Source organism: Typha angustifolia, chromosome 14, assembly GCF_048772165.1.
Source record: "Typha angustifolia cultivar Huaian chromosome 14, ASM4877216v1, whole genome shotgun sequence".
Lineage (NCBI taxonomy): Eukaryota > Viridiplantae > Streptophyta > Magnoliopsida > Poales > Typhaceae > Typha > Typha angustifolia.
The window spans coordinates 13,079,199-13,095,456 of NC_133252.1; the positions used below are offsets into that span (position 1 = coordinate 13,079,199).

The 16,258-nt window shown below is 42.2% G+C and overlaps 4 protein-coding genes and 1 long non-coding RNA gene across 5 annotated transcripts; 4 read left to right on the forward strand and 1 right to left on the reverse strand.

Moving 5' to 3' along the window:
- The first annotated feature begins 424 nt into the window (after positions 1-424).
- LOC140776114 (osmotin-like protein) lies at positions 425-1,388 on the forward strand. The gene has a single exon (XM_073119691.1). The coding sequence runs from the start codon at positions 444-446 to the stop codon at positions 1,194-1,196; it is 753 nt and encodes a 250-aa protein (XP_072975792.1). The 5' UTR covers positions 425-443; the 3' UTR covers positions 1,197-1,388.
- Positions 1,389-4,285: 2,897 nt separating this feature from the next.
- LOC140776244 (heat shock cognate 70 kDa protein-like) lies at positions 4,286-6,523 on the forward strand. Its single transcript, XM_073119880.1, has 2 exons — positions 4,286-4,782; positions 4,863-6,523. The coding sequence occupies exons 1-2, from the start codon at positions 4,569-4,571 to the stop codon at positions 6,521-6,523; spliced, it is 1,875 nt and encodes a 624-aa protein (XP_072975981.1). The 5' UTR covers positions 4,286-4,568.
- LOC140776245 (uncharacterized) lies at positions 6,023-6,607 on the reverse strand. Its single transcript, XR_012106848.1, has 3 exons — positions 6,469-6,607; positions 6,305-6,353; positions 6,023-6,163 (listed from the first exon to the last, which is right to left on the reverse strand). It is a non-coding gene; the product is annotated as an uncharacterized lncRNA (long non-coding RNA).
- Positions 6,608-8,186: 1,579 nt separating this feature from the next.
- LOC140776789 (uncharacterized) lies at positions 8,187-9,821 on the forward strand. The gene is made up of 2 exons (XM_073120644.1): positions 8,187-8,590; positions 8,690-9,821. Exon 2 carries the CDS (start codon positions 8,785-8,787, stop codon positions 9,709-9,711), a length of 927 nt encoding a protein of 308 aa, XP_072976745.1. The 5' UTR covers positions 8,187-8,590; positions 8,690-8,784; the 3' UTR covers positions 9,712-9,821.
- Positions 9,822-12,106: 2,285 nt separating this feature from the next.
- Positions 12,107-15,845, forward strand: LOC140775572 (heat shock cognate 70 kDa protein 2). Its single transcript, XM_073118951.1, has 2 exons — positions 12,107-12,416; positions 13,783-15,845. The coding sequence occupies exons 1-2, from the start codon at positions 12,203-12,205 to the stop codon at positions 15,513-15,515; spliced, it is 1,947 nt and encodes a 648-aa protein (XP_072975052.1). The 5' UTR covers positions 12,107-12,202; the 3' UTR covers positions 15,516-15,845.
- The last annotated feature ends 413 nt before the right edge of the window (positions 15,846-16,258 follow it).

Below are 16,258 nucleotides of genomic sequence, written 5' to 3' on the forward strand. Positions count from 1 at the left end.
TGTTTTTCGTGATAGCTAGCAGCTAGCTTTACCCCTGTCGGCTTTACTGCGTTTCCTTTTTCTCCTCTTTTACGCTGATGGCTTTCTTGGTTCGGCCATAGTATAATCTATTCTATTCATTGAAACTTGAGTATTAAATGTGCTAGCAAAGAAGCAAGTAGGATTAAGCTTAATTATAACTTATTGGACGATTGGATCATGCTTCGATTCCTCTCGAACGTAGAGCCTATAATGTGACCACTGACTAGTCCAAAAGCAAAGGACATTGACAGACAAAAAAATACTAACAATTATAGCCACGCTTTCTCAAACCTCGAGATACGAGCACGCCCTATACAACCCAACCCAACCCAACTTAAAGTCCTCCGCCAGAACAGCATACCGCTATCAGCCGGTCTATATAGATCCCCCTCCCTTCACTTCCCTAAGAAATCAACCCAGCCATGGCGTCTTCTACATTCCTCTTTGCCTCCACCATGCTTGCGATGATGTCACTGGCCTTCGGTCAGTACCCGCCCATGACGTTGACCGTGGTCAACAACTGCCCTTTCACGGTGTGGCCGGCCATCCAGGCCAACTCTGGGCACGGCGTCCTGGAGGGCGGCGGGTTCGAGCTCCGAACCCTCTCCCACCGGTCCTTCCCAGCCCCCACCTCCCACTGGTCCGGCCGCATCTGGGCCCGCACCGGCTGCACTCCTGCCGGCGGCGCCCTCCACTGCGCAACTGGCGACTGCGGGGGCCGCCTCCAGTGCGGTGGCCTCGGAGGCGCCTCCCCCGCCACCCTCGCCCAGCTCTCCCTCCACCACGGCGGCCACCTCGACCTCACCTCCTACGGCGTCAGCCTCGTCGACGGCTTCAACGTCGGTATGACCGTCACCCCTCACGAGGGCCGCGGCACGTGCCCGGTCCTCGGCTGCCGCGTCGACCTGACCGCGACGTGTCCGGACGTCCTCCAGCTGCGGGCCCCGGCCGGGCGGGGCCAAGTGGTCGGGTGCAAGAGTGGGTGTGCGGCGTTCGGCACGGATGAGCTGTGCTGCCGGAACATGTACAACAGCCCTCGCACGTGCCGGGCGTCGAAGTACTCGGAGTTCTTCAAGCGTGCGTGCCCCCAGGCGTTCACGTACGCACACGACAGCCCCTCTCTCACGCACGAGTGCACCGCCCCGCGTGAGCTCAAGGTCATCTTTTGCCACTAGGGTCTGCTTTAATATCAGTGTTAGTTTTCCTTAGTCTCCTTCTAAATCCTAAATGTTAAACGATATGCTATCTAGTCTTTGGTCCCAGCTGTAAGTCGAAACTTACTTTCTATCGTGTGGTGTTTAATGGAGATTTCGGAGTACATTGAAATAAATAAATAAATAAAAAAAAAAGGAACTGTCGTTGGAGTACGTACGTTGAAATTTGAACGAAAAAGGTACTGTGGTGTGTGGTGCATGAGGATGTGCGTGCAGCAGTGGTGTGTGGTCTCTGATGAGTTTGTCTCATATAAGACAAGCAAGTACAAAGGTTTGTGCGAGTGGGACGTGGAAAGAAGAGAAAGCTCAAAGCTATCAAGATTAAAAAGAATAAATAGTTAGAAAGATGGCAGGAAATTTTTTAAAAAGATCAAAGAGTTACCGCGTGCACAAGGTTTAATACACTGTTGGGCTTGGCTTGGATTCCATTTCCACCGCAGTGGAAAGGCCAACTAGTTAAGTAGCATAAGCGTATTCCAAATTCATCGTTCGATGATGCAAGGATAGATATAAATTTGGATATATTTTTATAGTCTATGAATTCCGAGCTCTTAGGATATTGTAGCCATGGTCTAATGCGACGTTCATACTTATGAGGATTACTGATTGCCTTCGGTTTTCGATGGGACGGAAAATTTATTTATAGGAGAAAATGAGACTGAACAGGAGATATATATTAGTACCGAGAGAATTCCTTGATGAAAAAGTAGACCTTACCTAGCATAGATAATGAGAGAACAGGGATTATTTTAAGTTTAATGATCAGGTTATTTATATCTATTAAAAATTGGCTCTTATATCAACACCGGTTAACCGGTGGAACTAAAAACTTAAAAACTATTAATGGGTTAATAATACATGCTATGTCAAGCTCATTAACATCTCAACTAACTCGTAAGGTAAACGTGCTTAATAAGTAATCATCTATTAATCATATAATAATATATATCAGCTACATCGAACCAAACACGAGCGTGCTAAATCTTTACTTATATTCGATTTATTTGTACTTTGCGTTTAGCTTTTGTTAGACTTGACTCGATTAACCATATATATTACTGGCAATCTCAGGTAATGAAACACAAGCAAGATAAAAGGATTCATCCACTAGAGAAACCATCAATACCAAGCACACAGTATCTCAAGGAGGAAGGCATTAATTACTTCCCCGCTTAAAACTTCTCGTTTCTATATATTCTTCTATTTAATCTTTCTTAAGACGTTAGTTTTGATCTGGTCCAGTTGACAATTAAAAGAATATGTAGAGACGAGTGACGACAGTATATCCCTACGACTACACTCGAGCAGGATATTACGTACCCTCTGCAAACACGGGAAAAAGAGCGAGCAAAGAAAAAGTTATCAACATCAAGCACATAACAACATTCTTCAAGTCTAGATTATAAATAAATGGCCTACGACTTTTTCTAGATGTAATATAAATTACAAATTAATGGCTTCCCTTAACCATGAATAATGAAGTGTAGACCAGCTCGTTAAAATAGGCAATCGTAAAGTCTTCAAGCTTGTTCTTTGGCGGTTGACCTGTTCTAGTTGACAGATGGAAATTGATAGTGCAGCAAATCTCACTAAACATTATTACCAACTCTTAATTTATGAATCTTATAACCTCCTTACAAATTTGTTATTAATACAATGAAAAAGCCTCGTAGTTTTTCGAGCTGAGAGTACTCGTTTCCTCACAGAAACCATGCGCAACGGCCATCCACAACTTCCCTATATAAGGTGTCCCTTGTTGGAGCAAAGGGCTAGAACGATCCGTCTCTCGCTTCTTCAAGCTCCACCCTTCTCTCGCTTTAATCCATGGCAGGCAATGGCAAAGTCCAGGCTATCGGAGTCGACCTCGGGACAACCAACTGCCGCATTGCAGTAGGGCAGGATGATCAGTACGGCAGGATGCGTTTGTGTGCAGTCTGGGCCGGGGGAGGGATCATGACTGTAATTAATTATTCCAAAGAACACCCCCATTCCCACTACGAAGGAGCATGTGTTCACCACAGACTATGATAACCAGAAAAGTACGTCTTCCGATCATGGACTACGAGAGCGAGGGAAGTCGTAGATCGCCAGACAGGAATACCAATCTTCTATGTGCATTTGAGCTCTATGGTTTTTTACATGGTTTTGCACATAATATTAATAGTAACCAATTCCGCATCCAAGGAATCCTGCAGAAGTAGCGATAGAGTTGAGGGATATAAGGGAAAAGACCCCTAAAGCTAAGAAATGATAAAGAACGATGCCCCAGAGTTGGTCAGAGGAGAAGAAGTTGATTAAGACACGGACCTCGTCGATCTCTGCAATGGTAGTGGTGTCGACCTTTTTGAGTCATCTCAAGAAAAAAAGGCATTTTCTAGGAGGGCAGCTTTTTGAAGAGAGGCCTGCCTAGGAGGTGAGAGGGAAGTGATGATGCATGGTAGAGTCCACTTTTTAACTATTGAGCCAAGAGTTGATCTAATCCCCCCCCCCCCCCCCCCCCTCTTGGGTTGAAGGAGGCTCCAATTCCTACAGCTAGAAACAAAGAGAATATACTCGGAAGAGCCATGAGAACAAACTCGACCAACATAGTCCTTCTGCCGATAGAAAGAGTGCGTGCCTTCCGAGTTCCAACCATAGAGCCTCCTCTTGCATTTGCCCATTAATTAATTGGTTGTTAGTAAGGGGCAAGAAGCCAAGAAGTGTCCCAAACATCAAGGAGGAGCCCAAATATTTAATAAGGAATTGGACCAGTCGACATGACAGATCTCCTATAAAGTTAAAAAAAATAAATTTAAATTATTTAGTATTAAATAATAATAACTATAATCAAGGTCTAATCATTTTATGATCTATTGTAATCATATTTAACATAGAGAAATCTTAATGAAAAAAAAAAACTTATAACTCGAATGTTAGGTGTATCTAATCTACTATTTATCTTTTTCACTAATATAATTTTATATTGGGTAAGAAAATAAAATATTATAGCCGTTAAATTAGAATTGTAAATTTTAAATTTTAGCGAGTTGTTAAAATATTGTCGGAAAAATTGCACCTATTTTATTGCTCAAGATCTTTTCTAAATAGATTACACATAAATGGTCTCTCTTAACCACGAAATATAAAATCTATACGGCGCATTGAAAGAGGAGATGACACAGCCTTCGAGCACGTCCATTGGTGGTTCACCTGTAGTTGGCAACTATAAATTATGTGCACCATTGTCAACTTCGACGGGTTGCTTTCATCAATAAGGTGTTCATTGACCGAGCAAAGGTGGTCAGCGATTTTTTCTTACTTCTTCAAGCTCCATCCATCTCTCGATTTTGATCCATGGCAGACGATGGCATGGGACCGGCGATAGGAATCGACCTCGGCACAACCTACTGCTGCGCTGCAATATGGCGGCATGGCAAAGTGGAGATCATCAGTAATGACCAAGGAAATCGTACCACCCCTTCCTTTGTGGCGTTTACCGACACTGAGGTGCTTGTCGGTGATGCGGCAAAGAACCAAGTTGCGATGAATCCAGCCAACACCGTCTTCGGTTAGAACAAGAAATCTTTTCAAGCCCTAGGGACCATTCTTGCTCAATAATAACCTTCTTCCCTGACTTCCATGATGCAGATTCCAAGCGATTGATCGGTAGGCGCTACTCCGACGAATCGGTGCAGAAAGATTTGAAACGACTGCCATTCAAGGTTGTAGCAGGCTCTAACGGCAACCCCTTGATCATGGTCACGTACAAGGGTAAGGAGAAGAGATTAGCAGCCGAGGAGATCTCCTCCATTGTTCTCATGAAAATGAAGGAGATTGCAGAGGATTACCTTGGCACCACCGTTACGAATGCGGTGATTACCGTTCCCGCTAATTACAGTAACGCCCAGCGGCAGGCCACCAAGGATGCCGGAATCATCGCCGGTCTAAATGTCATGCGGCTCATTAACGAGGCCACAGCTGCCGCCATCGCATACGGCCTCGACCGGAAGCCCAAAAAATTCGAAGAGGAGAACGTGTTAATTTTTGATCTTGGCGGTGGAACCTTGGATGTGTCTCTGGTCACCATGGAAGAAGGCATCTTCGAAGTGAGAGCTACAGCCGGAGATACTCACCTGGGTGGCGAGGAGTTTGATAACCGGATGGTGGATCATTTCATTAAAGAGTTCTCGAGGAGGCACAAGAAAGATATCAGCAGCAACCCCAGGGCTCTGCAGAGGCTGAGGACTGCTTGCGAAAGGGCAAAGAGGATACTATCCTCTGCCGCCCAGACCGTAATTGAGATCGACCACCTTTATGATGATATAGATTTCTCTTCCTCCATCACCCGAGCTGAGTTCGAGAATCTCAGCGTAGACTTGTTTCGGAAGTGCATGGAGCCTGTGGAGAAGTGCCTCAGAGATGCCAAGATGGACAAGGGTAGCATACATGACGTCGTCCTTGTTGGTGGGTCGACTAGGATTCACAAGGTGCATCAGCTTCTGCAGGAATTCTTCAATGGCAAGGAGCTATGCAAGAGCATCAACCCAGATGAGGCTGTTGCCTGTGGTGCCGCCATCCAAGCTGCCATTTTGAAAGGCGATAAAGATGATAAGATCAACAACTTCCTGCTCCTTGATGTCACCCCTCAATCCCTCGGTGTGGAAACTGCGGGAGGGATCATGACTGTTTTGATTCCAAGGAACACCACCATCCCAACTAATAAGGAGATGGTACTCTCCCCAGACTATGATAACCAGACTAGTTTCTTGGCCAAGGTCTACGAGGGTGAGAGAGCTCGGACCAGAGATAACAACCTTCTAGGTGAATTTGAGCTCTCCGGCATTCCTCCAGCTCCTAGGGGTGGGCCCCAAATCACTGTCTGCTTCGACGTCGAATGCGATGGTATTCTTAACGTCCTTGTCAAGGACAAGAACACGGGCAAAAGAAACCTGCGCACCATCAATGACAAGAGTAGGTTGAGCAAGGATGAGATCGAAAACATGCTGCGGGAGGCCAAGAAGTACAGGGCCGAGAATGCAAAGTACAAGAAGAAAGTGAAAGCCAGGAATGCATTGGAGGAAATTGCTTACAACATGAAGAACACAATCGACGATGAGAAAATTGCCGCTAAGCTTCGTCCTGCAGACAAGAATAAGATCGATGATGCTATTGAGCAGGCTGTCGGATGGCTGGAAATCAACAGGCTTGCGCAGACTGTCGACTTTAAGAGGAAGATGAAGGAGCTGTGGAGTACCTTCAAACCAATTATGACAAAGATTTATGAAGCTGAATGCCCCTATGATGGCTGACAGTGGGTTGCAGGAGAGCAGAGGGGCCAGCGATTGAGGAATTTGTTCTCTTCCTTGATTGTTGGCAGAAGTTCAGATTGTAATACTAAGTGTGCACAAGTATGTACAAGCTTGCTTCTCTGCTGATGATCTATTACGAGTATATCTTCTCGAACTTTTTATTTAGCTCGAGATAATCTGAAGAAAGTGAAGAGCTGATCTGAGGATACTGGTTTGCAGTAGTTTGCAGCAAGCATAGTAAATCTAGAGCTTTGAAGAATTTGATGTGGATGAGATTATGCCCAGCTTCATGGTGTATCATTAATCAGCAAACTTTCACAGCAGCTTTTAAAGAAAATATAGAGGAAAATTACATAAAAGATTGTGCCTACATAGAGATTACTTAAAATTTAGAGGCAAGTCCTATGAATAAAATGTGTGCCTACGGACTTCCCCTCAAGAACTAAGACGGGAAGTCCTTTTTTTCTTCTTCTTAATTTGTGTATCAAACCGTCTTCAATGAACACAGATAAAATAATATTCCTATTAACTTTTACTTGGAAAAAAAAAGGCTATAACAAAAGGAAGTATTCAATAAATCTTCCTATAGGAAACCAAATTAATTCTAGAACAGAGAAAGCCCCCTATACTATGCAAAAGATAATAATATCCTCGATAGAAGAATCCAAACAACCAAACTTACCACCAAAATGGCATCTTGTAAACAGGAAAATGCTAAAACCCAAGATTTCAGAACAATCCAACCCTAGCTAGTAAACTCCAGAACAAAGTATATGATAAAAGAAAAAGAAAAAGGAGAGACCTTTATCGATCTGTACCGATAGAACCTCTCAAATCCTCCCAAAATAGTATGGATTGGACTGCAAGACAGTTCAAAACAAAACTCATTAAGATAGGAAAACAATGGTAAAAAAATAGTGTTGGAATCTCTTCACATTACCTTGTTGGTTTCGAATCCGGCATGAAGTAATAAATCGTTCACGAGTCTCCTATACGAAATAAAGTTGAGAGAGGATAAATCGATTTTAATTGACCCAGAAATATTTATTCAATTTATCTGTTATTACTGAAACCAATTTGTTATAAGATATCTTAAGTTTCCAACATCTTCACTGCTTGTGGGGAATGTCAACGTACAGCATCAACTTGCGAAACAGCATTAAAACTTTGGTTCTCTGTCCCTCATTCAATTACTCACTGATCGTCATGTGCATAGGAAAAGAAATAAAACATATATACATATATATATATATATATTCGAGTTCTAATACTTTGAAACAAATATGTGACCACTTGAGAGGGAATCCAAGGTCACATGATAACATCTTAATCGGATTATGCTTTCAATTATACAGCTTTTGTTTGTGCCTTAGCATATAGTATAAGGCTTTCTCTTATGGCGAAAGAGTAAAGACTAAAGAGCCTCTTGCAAGCTTTCTTTTGAGCATCAATGCATGTGATACCCAATTTCGTGGTCCACTTCATACAGAAATATTAGCATGTCCATTATCACTATTATTATTAATATCATTAATATTAATATTATCAAGTCATATATCCTCCAAATGTCGAAGTAATGGAGGGTTAGGATTAAGTAAATATTCCGTAATTTGGGGATTACAAAAATATCGGCAACAACTTCCCCACTTTATATGCGCAAGAAAGGGCATCATCTGGCACCAATCTTGAAGTCCGCCGTGGAGAATAGAAGTCCTTCGTTCCGACTGAGTGCGGGGAAGTTGCTGGGGGAGTTATTAGGAGACAAAGGACCCTCCTTTCTCCAGCCCCATGTGAGCCGCTCTCGAAGAACGCGACCTTATCGACCAACCAAAACTCGTGAGAAATCCACGAGGGGTGATTTGGGTTGTGGGCATTTTGTTGGCTGTTGCACTATTAAGGATTCCCGGTCCCTGCCCAGGGCTTCTATTTTTTTCTAGCAAAAGCTGGGAAATTTTGGGCAGCAATGGCGGATCCCAGGTGTTGGGCAGTTTTGGTTGGTGTGTGGTCTTAAAGAAGGCTGTGATTCTTTCTCCCTGGTGGTCTCAAGGGGTGGGTTTGATGAGAAAGGTGTGATCTTTTTGCTGTATTCCCTTCTCAGTTGACTCCATTTCTTTTTTCGCTTTGGGTTCTTGAGGATGTTGGGTTTTCCGCTTTGTGATTTTGTAGTTTGTCGGCTCTAGAAGAAGTATTGTAGTTGATTCTTAGGCAGCTTTTCTCTGCAAAAAGTTTTGGTGGATTTTGTGATTTTTGATAAGGCCAAGATGAGAACTTTGAGTTGTGTGGGCATTAGTCTGACCCTTGTATCAAGCTTCCTGCTTTTGGCTCTCATGGCGGAGCTCTATTACTTGTTCTGGTGGAAGAAGAGAAGGTCCGACCAAGGCGTAGAGGAGACTCACGCCAGTACTGCTAAAGAACTCCTCCACCTCTTCTGCTGGAGAAAACCATCTTCCCTCAGCTCCACAGCTCTCAATCCTCAGCAGATCCACAGTTCAACCAATGGAGGAGACCATTCTAGTGATACGCAATTCTCTTCAAACTCTAGCAAAGATTTGCTTCTTAAGACTTATGGAGGGGAAGAGAGTGTCGATGCAGAGCTCATGAGGCTTCACAGCCTCTCAGGCCCACCCAGGTTTCTCTTTACCATTAAAGAGGAGACCAAGGAGGATTTGGAGTCAGAGGATGGGAGGTCCAGAGGAGGAAGGAGCAGGAAAGGTTCAAGGGGAAGGAGTTTGAGTGATCTGCTCCACTGTGCTGAGACCCCATTCTTAACACCTCTCTCTTCCCCTCCTTTATATACACCACAACCTCTAACTCCCATGGATTCTTACAAGCAACATGGGTTCAATCCACTCTTTGAATCCTCAAGGGAAGATGACTTCAATAGGGTGAGCTCCTCACCCCCTCCAAAGTTCAAGTTCCTCAAGGATGCAGAGGAGAAGCTTTACAGGAAAACACTTCTGGAAGAAGCCATGAAAGCTCAGAGAAATGGTGGACTTGTTGATGAAGTAGCAAAGCAACAGGCTTCTACTTCACCTAGAGGCACAGAGGAGGAGGATGGCTCGTTCATCACCATTGTCATTGGGAAGAACAGAGAAAGAGTAAATCAAATCCATTCCACCTCCTCACAGGTAACACCATTACCTTCTTCTCCATCAAAAATTAGAGCAGCTCAAGAAAAGCCCATTTGAGATTGATAAGTGGGTTTCTCTCAAAATGTTGTTTTAAGTTTTTGTTTGCCCTCTTATTATTTGTATGTGTAGTCTGAACGAGAACAATATAATACAAGCTTTCATATGCTCACCAGTTTCCACAACGACAGTGAATTCAGAGCCCACTGAGTTTTTATTAGATTCGTTTAGAGGCTTATCAACTTATCTTCTGTATCAATGTCTGGTTTGTTCCTTAATCTACATCCCTTTGGAGGAGGCAGCTCTGATGTATATATCAGACCATCTGTAACCCATCATTCCTTTTTCTCAGTAAATTAGTCCATATTTGAAAATTTTAATGGGTGACTGCTGCAAAGCCATCAGGAAAGCTGCACCATTCCCCATCTACTTGTCTTTGAGTGCCCCTGGGCCTGTAATTATTCATGTGAGTGCTGCCCCTTGTCAAAAAGAAGTGGCGAAGCCTTCTCAAGCCTAGCTTTCCGTCCTTTCTTGCTTTAATAAATACTTGTGTCCATTTGATTAGATTCAAGGTTACTGCCAAATTTGCTATAGAGATTTTTAGTTATAGAAAAGATCAAGTCCCTTTAAAACGAATGTAATGAGATCCCTTACCGTATGGGTGAGGGCTACTTGTTTGTTTAAATTTCTCTCCTTTAGTTGCCTCTGGTTTGGTTCGAATAGAATGCAGCAACTAAGTTATGAGCCAATATATGCCCTGATGTAGAAGGAATTAAGCAGTTGAATTACAGAGTTCCATTGCCTCGATTCAAGCTCGGTGCCACTGGTGAGTAAAATCAGGACATCAGATGACCACCTTAATTCAAGATTGATGCCAAACTAGACTAAACAATTGTAGTCATTCCAATTTGCTTGCTGAAGTTGTATAATTAGCTGTTAGCACTATGACAGCCATGAAACCACTGGACTTGATGACAAACAAGTCTTGGCTTTTTTTCTTCTTCTCTTCTTTCCACCTAAAGCTCCAAAACTCAATGGTGGTTGTGAAAGAACCCTTAATGCCATGCTGGCTGATGGAGACCACCTCCAAAGAAAAAAAATCCTCCACCTCTTTCTTTAATCACCGCCGTTCCAAAGTGCATTGCAGCTGCACTACGAGGTACTTCCAATACGGCAATCATTATGATCAAGGAAACAAATAAGATGTTATAGTCTACATGGAGAGGCTTGTGGTTTTTATGATGTCCTTCTACAGTGGAACAACTTGCACTTCAATGATAATAACTTCTCAACTGCTGTTCTATGATGAGAATAACCACATTCTTATTCTGGAAGCTTATTCTAATCCAAATTGGTTCTACCTACTTTAATTATATACTATAACGCCTTGTTTAGTTTAGAATGAGTATTCATTTTTCTTATTCTCAAAATGATGTATTTATTTCAGGATTAACTATTTTTATATTAACTTATATTATAAAATAAATATGTAATAATTATTTTTAATGTGATAGTAAGTAAATAAAAGGATAAAAAATATTTTAATCTAATATAAACTAGATTGATGAGATAGTTATTAAGAGTAAATTAGTAAGATGTAATTTTGATGAACAGTATTTATATTCTAAAATAAAATAATTATATTATATACTTGGTATTTTAAAATAAGGAGTTATATATAAAAAAATTATTTATTAAAAGTGAATGGGACCTAAGATTTAGTTTAATATGAGAACCACTTGCAAAGGCTGATAGAGATAATAGATTATGAGGATAAATATCAGCTTCCAAGTAGAGAAAAATTGCTATCATATTATGAATAAATTTTTAACTCTAGCAGAGAAAGATTCGAGGATACATCAATATTAAATAGTAATTATGAGGTTAAAAGTGGAAAAACAATTGTTATGTGATTGAGTCTCCAATGTGTGGTTAGATTGAGGCCACAAGACAATAACTACTTACAAATTAAAACTAGAGTATGAAAGGAAAAATATAATAATTTTTAATCATTTAAAATTCGAAGGTTAGAACTAAGCTGATAGCTTCTCAGTTAGACTGCATCAAAATTTAATCAATATGTAGTTCAGACTTCAACTCATGTACTGATTAAAGACAGTTGTTACTTCGAAGCTTTCTATTGGTTTAAATAATTGCTTTTTTTAAAAAAAAAAAGAAAAATATGTTGAAAGAATTCCTGCAACCGGATCGGCTGCTACTATCATGCATACCTTTCGGACTTCCAATTTGACTGGAGCTCAGCTTTCCTCCACGTGGCAAAAAGCCCTCCACTCCGCGCCACAACGACGGGCCTCACGGATCACGTTGTGCGTCCCACTTTGGTCGACTGCAAACTGGCTCCCGATGCCGTCCAATTTGATCGGATGGCCATAACTAACTCACTCGAACTTTCTAGAACCCTTACAATCTTTTATATACTGCTCTCGCGTTGCGCTCTCTCCTCTCTCAGTACCAAACCCTAACGGCGCCAATCTTGTGCTCTTAGCCTCTTCCTCTCTCTTCATTGTTGATTGTTCCGAGAATCAAAGCAATGTCTGGTAAAGGTGAGGGTCCGGCAATCGGGATCGATCTCGGGACGACGTACTCGTGCGTCGGAGTATGGCAGCACGATCGCGTGGAGATCATCGCGAACGACCAGGGAAATCGGACGACTCCTTCTTATGTCGCGTTCACCGATTCCGAGAGGCTCATCGGCGACGCTGCCAAGAACCAGGTCGCCATGAACCCCATCAACACAGTCTTTGGTGAGTTTTCTCGTCACTTATAGCGTCGTGGTCGACAGATCTATGCTTATACCTTTAGATCTCGGTTGTACATATGTTGGTTTGGTAGATCAGTTGAAAGGAGTATTGGATCTGCTATATGACTTTATTTGAATGCATATCTTTGTTTCAAATATGGCACGTTGAGTGTGGTTTGGTAACTCCTATTCGTGGATGTGCATTAGTATCATGCGTAACAGTGAGTTTGGCTTATTCTAGTTGGTTATTTGCTAGGTGACTTTTGCGGTGCGATTAGTATGCTCTATATTTGTTCTGTGATCTGTATCCAGGGGACACGAGTTATGAATCCTTGCTCAGGTTTAAAATTTGAAGCTGCCCTTCGTCAATGTTCATCTTAGAAATAAGGATGTAGATAGGCATGTTTAAACAATTTCTTAATGAAACAGTGTGATATATATATATATATATCACCTTATTATTAAGAAAAATACAAGGGATGCAGGTTGACATTCCATGGTCCTGTTGTTTCTCTCTAGTTACAGTGTAAGTGAGTGAAGAAAGGTAATGTGATAGGATCATTAAATTTTCAAATAGAGTTTCACTGTTTTTCAGCTCACAGTAGGAAGTGTTTGATTAAGTCAAACCTCATATTGTATTATTAAGACGGTTTAAGTTTTATTGAAAGCAATTTACTCTTCATTTTTGGTGGGAATATGTTGTGAGTAATTTTTATTTTGTCATTTTGTAGTTATTTTAATTACAAATATAGTGTTATCAAATAGGAATACATGTGTAATCTGGAAATTATTTTGGATTATTGGAAAATCTTATTACTGTTACAAGATAACTTATGCTGATTAAATTGGAGTAATCTCCTGACGTTTTCATAGCAATCTTTATGCCTCTATTTAACTTTAATTTGTTTTTATCTCATTTGTAATTACCAAGTAAGCACAATGCAGCTCTGTATTTGTGTGCCTTTCCTAGTCTTACCTAAAAGAGATTTCATAGTAGCTTGCATTGGAATGTCTTATTTAGCTAGTGCTTTCTTGAAAGTTGTTTCAATTGCTCTTTTGCATCTTTTCAGAATGTGACAAGTTGAGCTGCCAAACCAATAAGCTCTAGTCAATAATTGCACTAAGTCTTCATTTGAGTTTAATTTTTATAATAGAAATGATGTATAATCTTAGATTTACAATGCATTACTCTATTATGGCAAGTGGAACATTTAATGCATAGAATAGTAGGATGGCAGAATGGGAGATCCCACTTTTTACAAAATATATACTGTTGTGATATAGATGAACCTAAAGATTGTTATGAAACTTACCTGCATTGACTCCCAGTATATATATGCCTGTTCTCTTATAATTGTTCTTTATTGCAGATGCCAAGCGTCTTATTGGCAGGAGGTTTTCTGATTCTTCTGTCCAAGGTGATATGAAGCTCTGGCCTTTTAAGGTTATTCCTGGCCCTGGGGACAAGCCTATGATTGTTGTGCAATACAAGGGTGAGGAGAAGCAATTTGCCGCCGAAGAAATTTCCTCTATGGTCCTAATTAAGATGCGTGAGATTGCTGAAGCTTACCTAGGAACCACTATCAAAAATGCTGTTGTCACTGTACCTGCATACTTTAATGACTCCCAGAGGCAGGCAACAAAGGATGCTGGAGTTATTGCTGGTCTCAATGTCATGCGGATCATCAATGAGCCAACTGCTGCTGCTATTGCCTATGGTCTTGACAAGAAGGCTACCAGTGTTGGTGAGAAGAATGTTCTCATCTTTGACCTTGGTGGTGGCACCTTTGATGTTTCCCTCCTTACAATTGAGGAGGGTATTTTTGAGGTCAAGGCCACTGCTGGTGATACTCACCTTGGTGGGGAGGACTTCGACAACCGGATGGTGAACCACTTTGTGCAGGAGTTCAAGAGGAAGCACAAGAAAGATATTACTGGGAACCCTAGGGCTCTTAGGAGGCTGCGGACTTCCTGTGAAAGGGCAAAGAGAACACTTTCCTCCACTGCTCAAACTACAATTGAAATTGATTCCCTGTATGAGGGCATTGATTTCTACTCCACTATCACCCGAGCCAGATTTGAGGAGCTCAACATGGATCTCTTCAGGAAGTGCATGGAGCCTGTGGAGAAGTGTTTGAGGGATGCCAAGATGGATAAGAGCAGTGTCCATGATGTTGTCCTCGTTGGTGGTTCCACCAGAATTCCCAGGGTGCAACAGCTGCTGCAGGACTTCTTCAATGGGAAGGAGTTGTGCAAGAGTATCAATCCTGATGAAGCTGTAGCCTATGGAGCTGCTGTCCAGGCTGCCATCTTGAGTGGAGAGGGCAATGAGAAAGTGCAGGACCTTCTTCTGCTGGATGTAACTCCTCTATCTCTTGGACTGGAGACTGCTGGAGGAGTCATGACTGTCCTAATCCCGCGCAACACCACCATTCCTACTAAGAAGGAGCAGGTCTTCTCTACCTACTCAGACAACCAGCCTGGTGTGTTGATCCAGGTATACGAGGGTGAGAGGACTAGGACCAGGGATAACAATCTCCTTGGCAAATTTGAGCTCTCTGGAATCCCTCCTGCACCAAGGGGTGTTCCTCAGATCACAGTATGCTTCGACATTGATGCAAATGGTATATTGAACGTGTCTGCTGAGGACAAAACTACCGGACAGAAGAACAAGATCACTATTACCAATGACAAGGGCAGGTTGAGCAAGGAGGAAATTGAGAAGATGGTCCAAGAGGCTGAGAAGTACAAGTCTGAGGACGAGGAGCACAAGAAGAAGGTTGAGTCTAAGAATGCCTTGGAGAACTATGCCTATAACATGAGGAATACCATCAAGGATGAGAAGATTGCTTCTAAGATGAGTGCTGACGACAAGAAAAAGGTTGAGGCTGCTATTGACGAGGCAATCCAGTGGTTGGATGGCAACCAACTGGCCGAGGCTGATGAGTTCGATGACAAGATGAAGGAGTTGGAGGGCATCTGCAACCCCATAATTGCCAAGATGTACCAGGGAGCCGGTGCTGACATGGCCGGTGGAATGGATGAGGATGGTCCCTCTGCTGGTGGCAGCGGGGCTGGTCCCAAGATTGAGGAGGTCGACTAAGCAAACTTCGGTTTGGTGACAATGATATCATTTTTTGTCTCCAGGTGCAGAGTATACCTGGGTAGGGTATTATGGCTGCTTTGAACTTTTCTAGGTCATGGATCTTCCTCATGGACAATGCGCTGTGATCGAACAACTTGCTACTTTTGTTTAAGAATTTAAAGGTGGTGTCATCAATTCAAGGTGCTTATTTTGCGCTAAGAATTCATTCTGGTTTTCTCTCTTTTATGTGTCGCATGAAAAGGAATTATTGTTCATTTTTGGTACTTGTATATTGTTCTATATTTAGAAGCCATGGATAATGTCACAAATCTACGCTGGCTTGTCACCCTTCGCGTCTTCTATTTATCGTATGCTATATTGGTGAAACAGGTCAGTTAGCTCCCTAACTGGAGTCATTTCTCTCCTCTAATTGCTCTTTGCAAAGGCCGGCCAGCAAGGTCCCAACTTAAGGGACCGTCTCAAATTACGCTGGCTGCCAAGCTGCTACTTTATGCTTCAGGCACCACCACATTAATCTCAATTTTTTTTTTTTTTTTGGGTGGGTTTGGGGGTGTACAGTTTTTGTTGGCTACTTGGCCAAGCATTATTCTTCTACAAATCAGAGGCGAACTCCAAGGACTTTACTCAGCTTTTTCACTTCCGAATCTTTTGCTTTTCTCAAAACCATACATAGCAGTGTGCTGCTCCTGCTGCTGCTATCCACTGCCTCCAGGCTTAACTATTCAAGTTCTTCAAACGAA

Bases quoted from the DNA above. Each gene is read 5' to 3' on its own strand.
- LOC140776114 (XM_073119691.1), top strand. From the start codon at position 444: ATGGCGTCTTCTACATTCCTCTTTGCCTCCACCATGCTTGCGATGATG.
- LOC140776789 (XM_073120644.1), top strand. From the start codon at position 8,785: ATGAGAACTTTGAGTTGTGTGGGCATTAGTCTGACCCTTGTATCAAGC.
- LOC140775572 (XM_073118951.1), top strand. From the start codon at position 12,203: ATGTCTGGTAAAGGTGAGGGTCCGGCAATCGGGATCGATCTCGGGACG. The intron at 12,417-13,782 runs GTGAGTTTTCTC...TCTTTATTGCAG, and splicing joins CCCCATCAACACAGTCTTTG to ATGCCAAGCGTCTTATTGGC.
- LOC140776244 (XM_073119880.1), top strand. From the start codon at position 4,569: ATGGCAGACGATGGCATGGGACCGGCGATAGGAATCGACCTCGGCACA. The intron at 4,783-4,862 runs GTTAGAACAAGA...TCCATGATGCAG, and splicing joins TCCAGCCAACACCGTCTTCG to ATTCCAAGCGATTGATCGGT.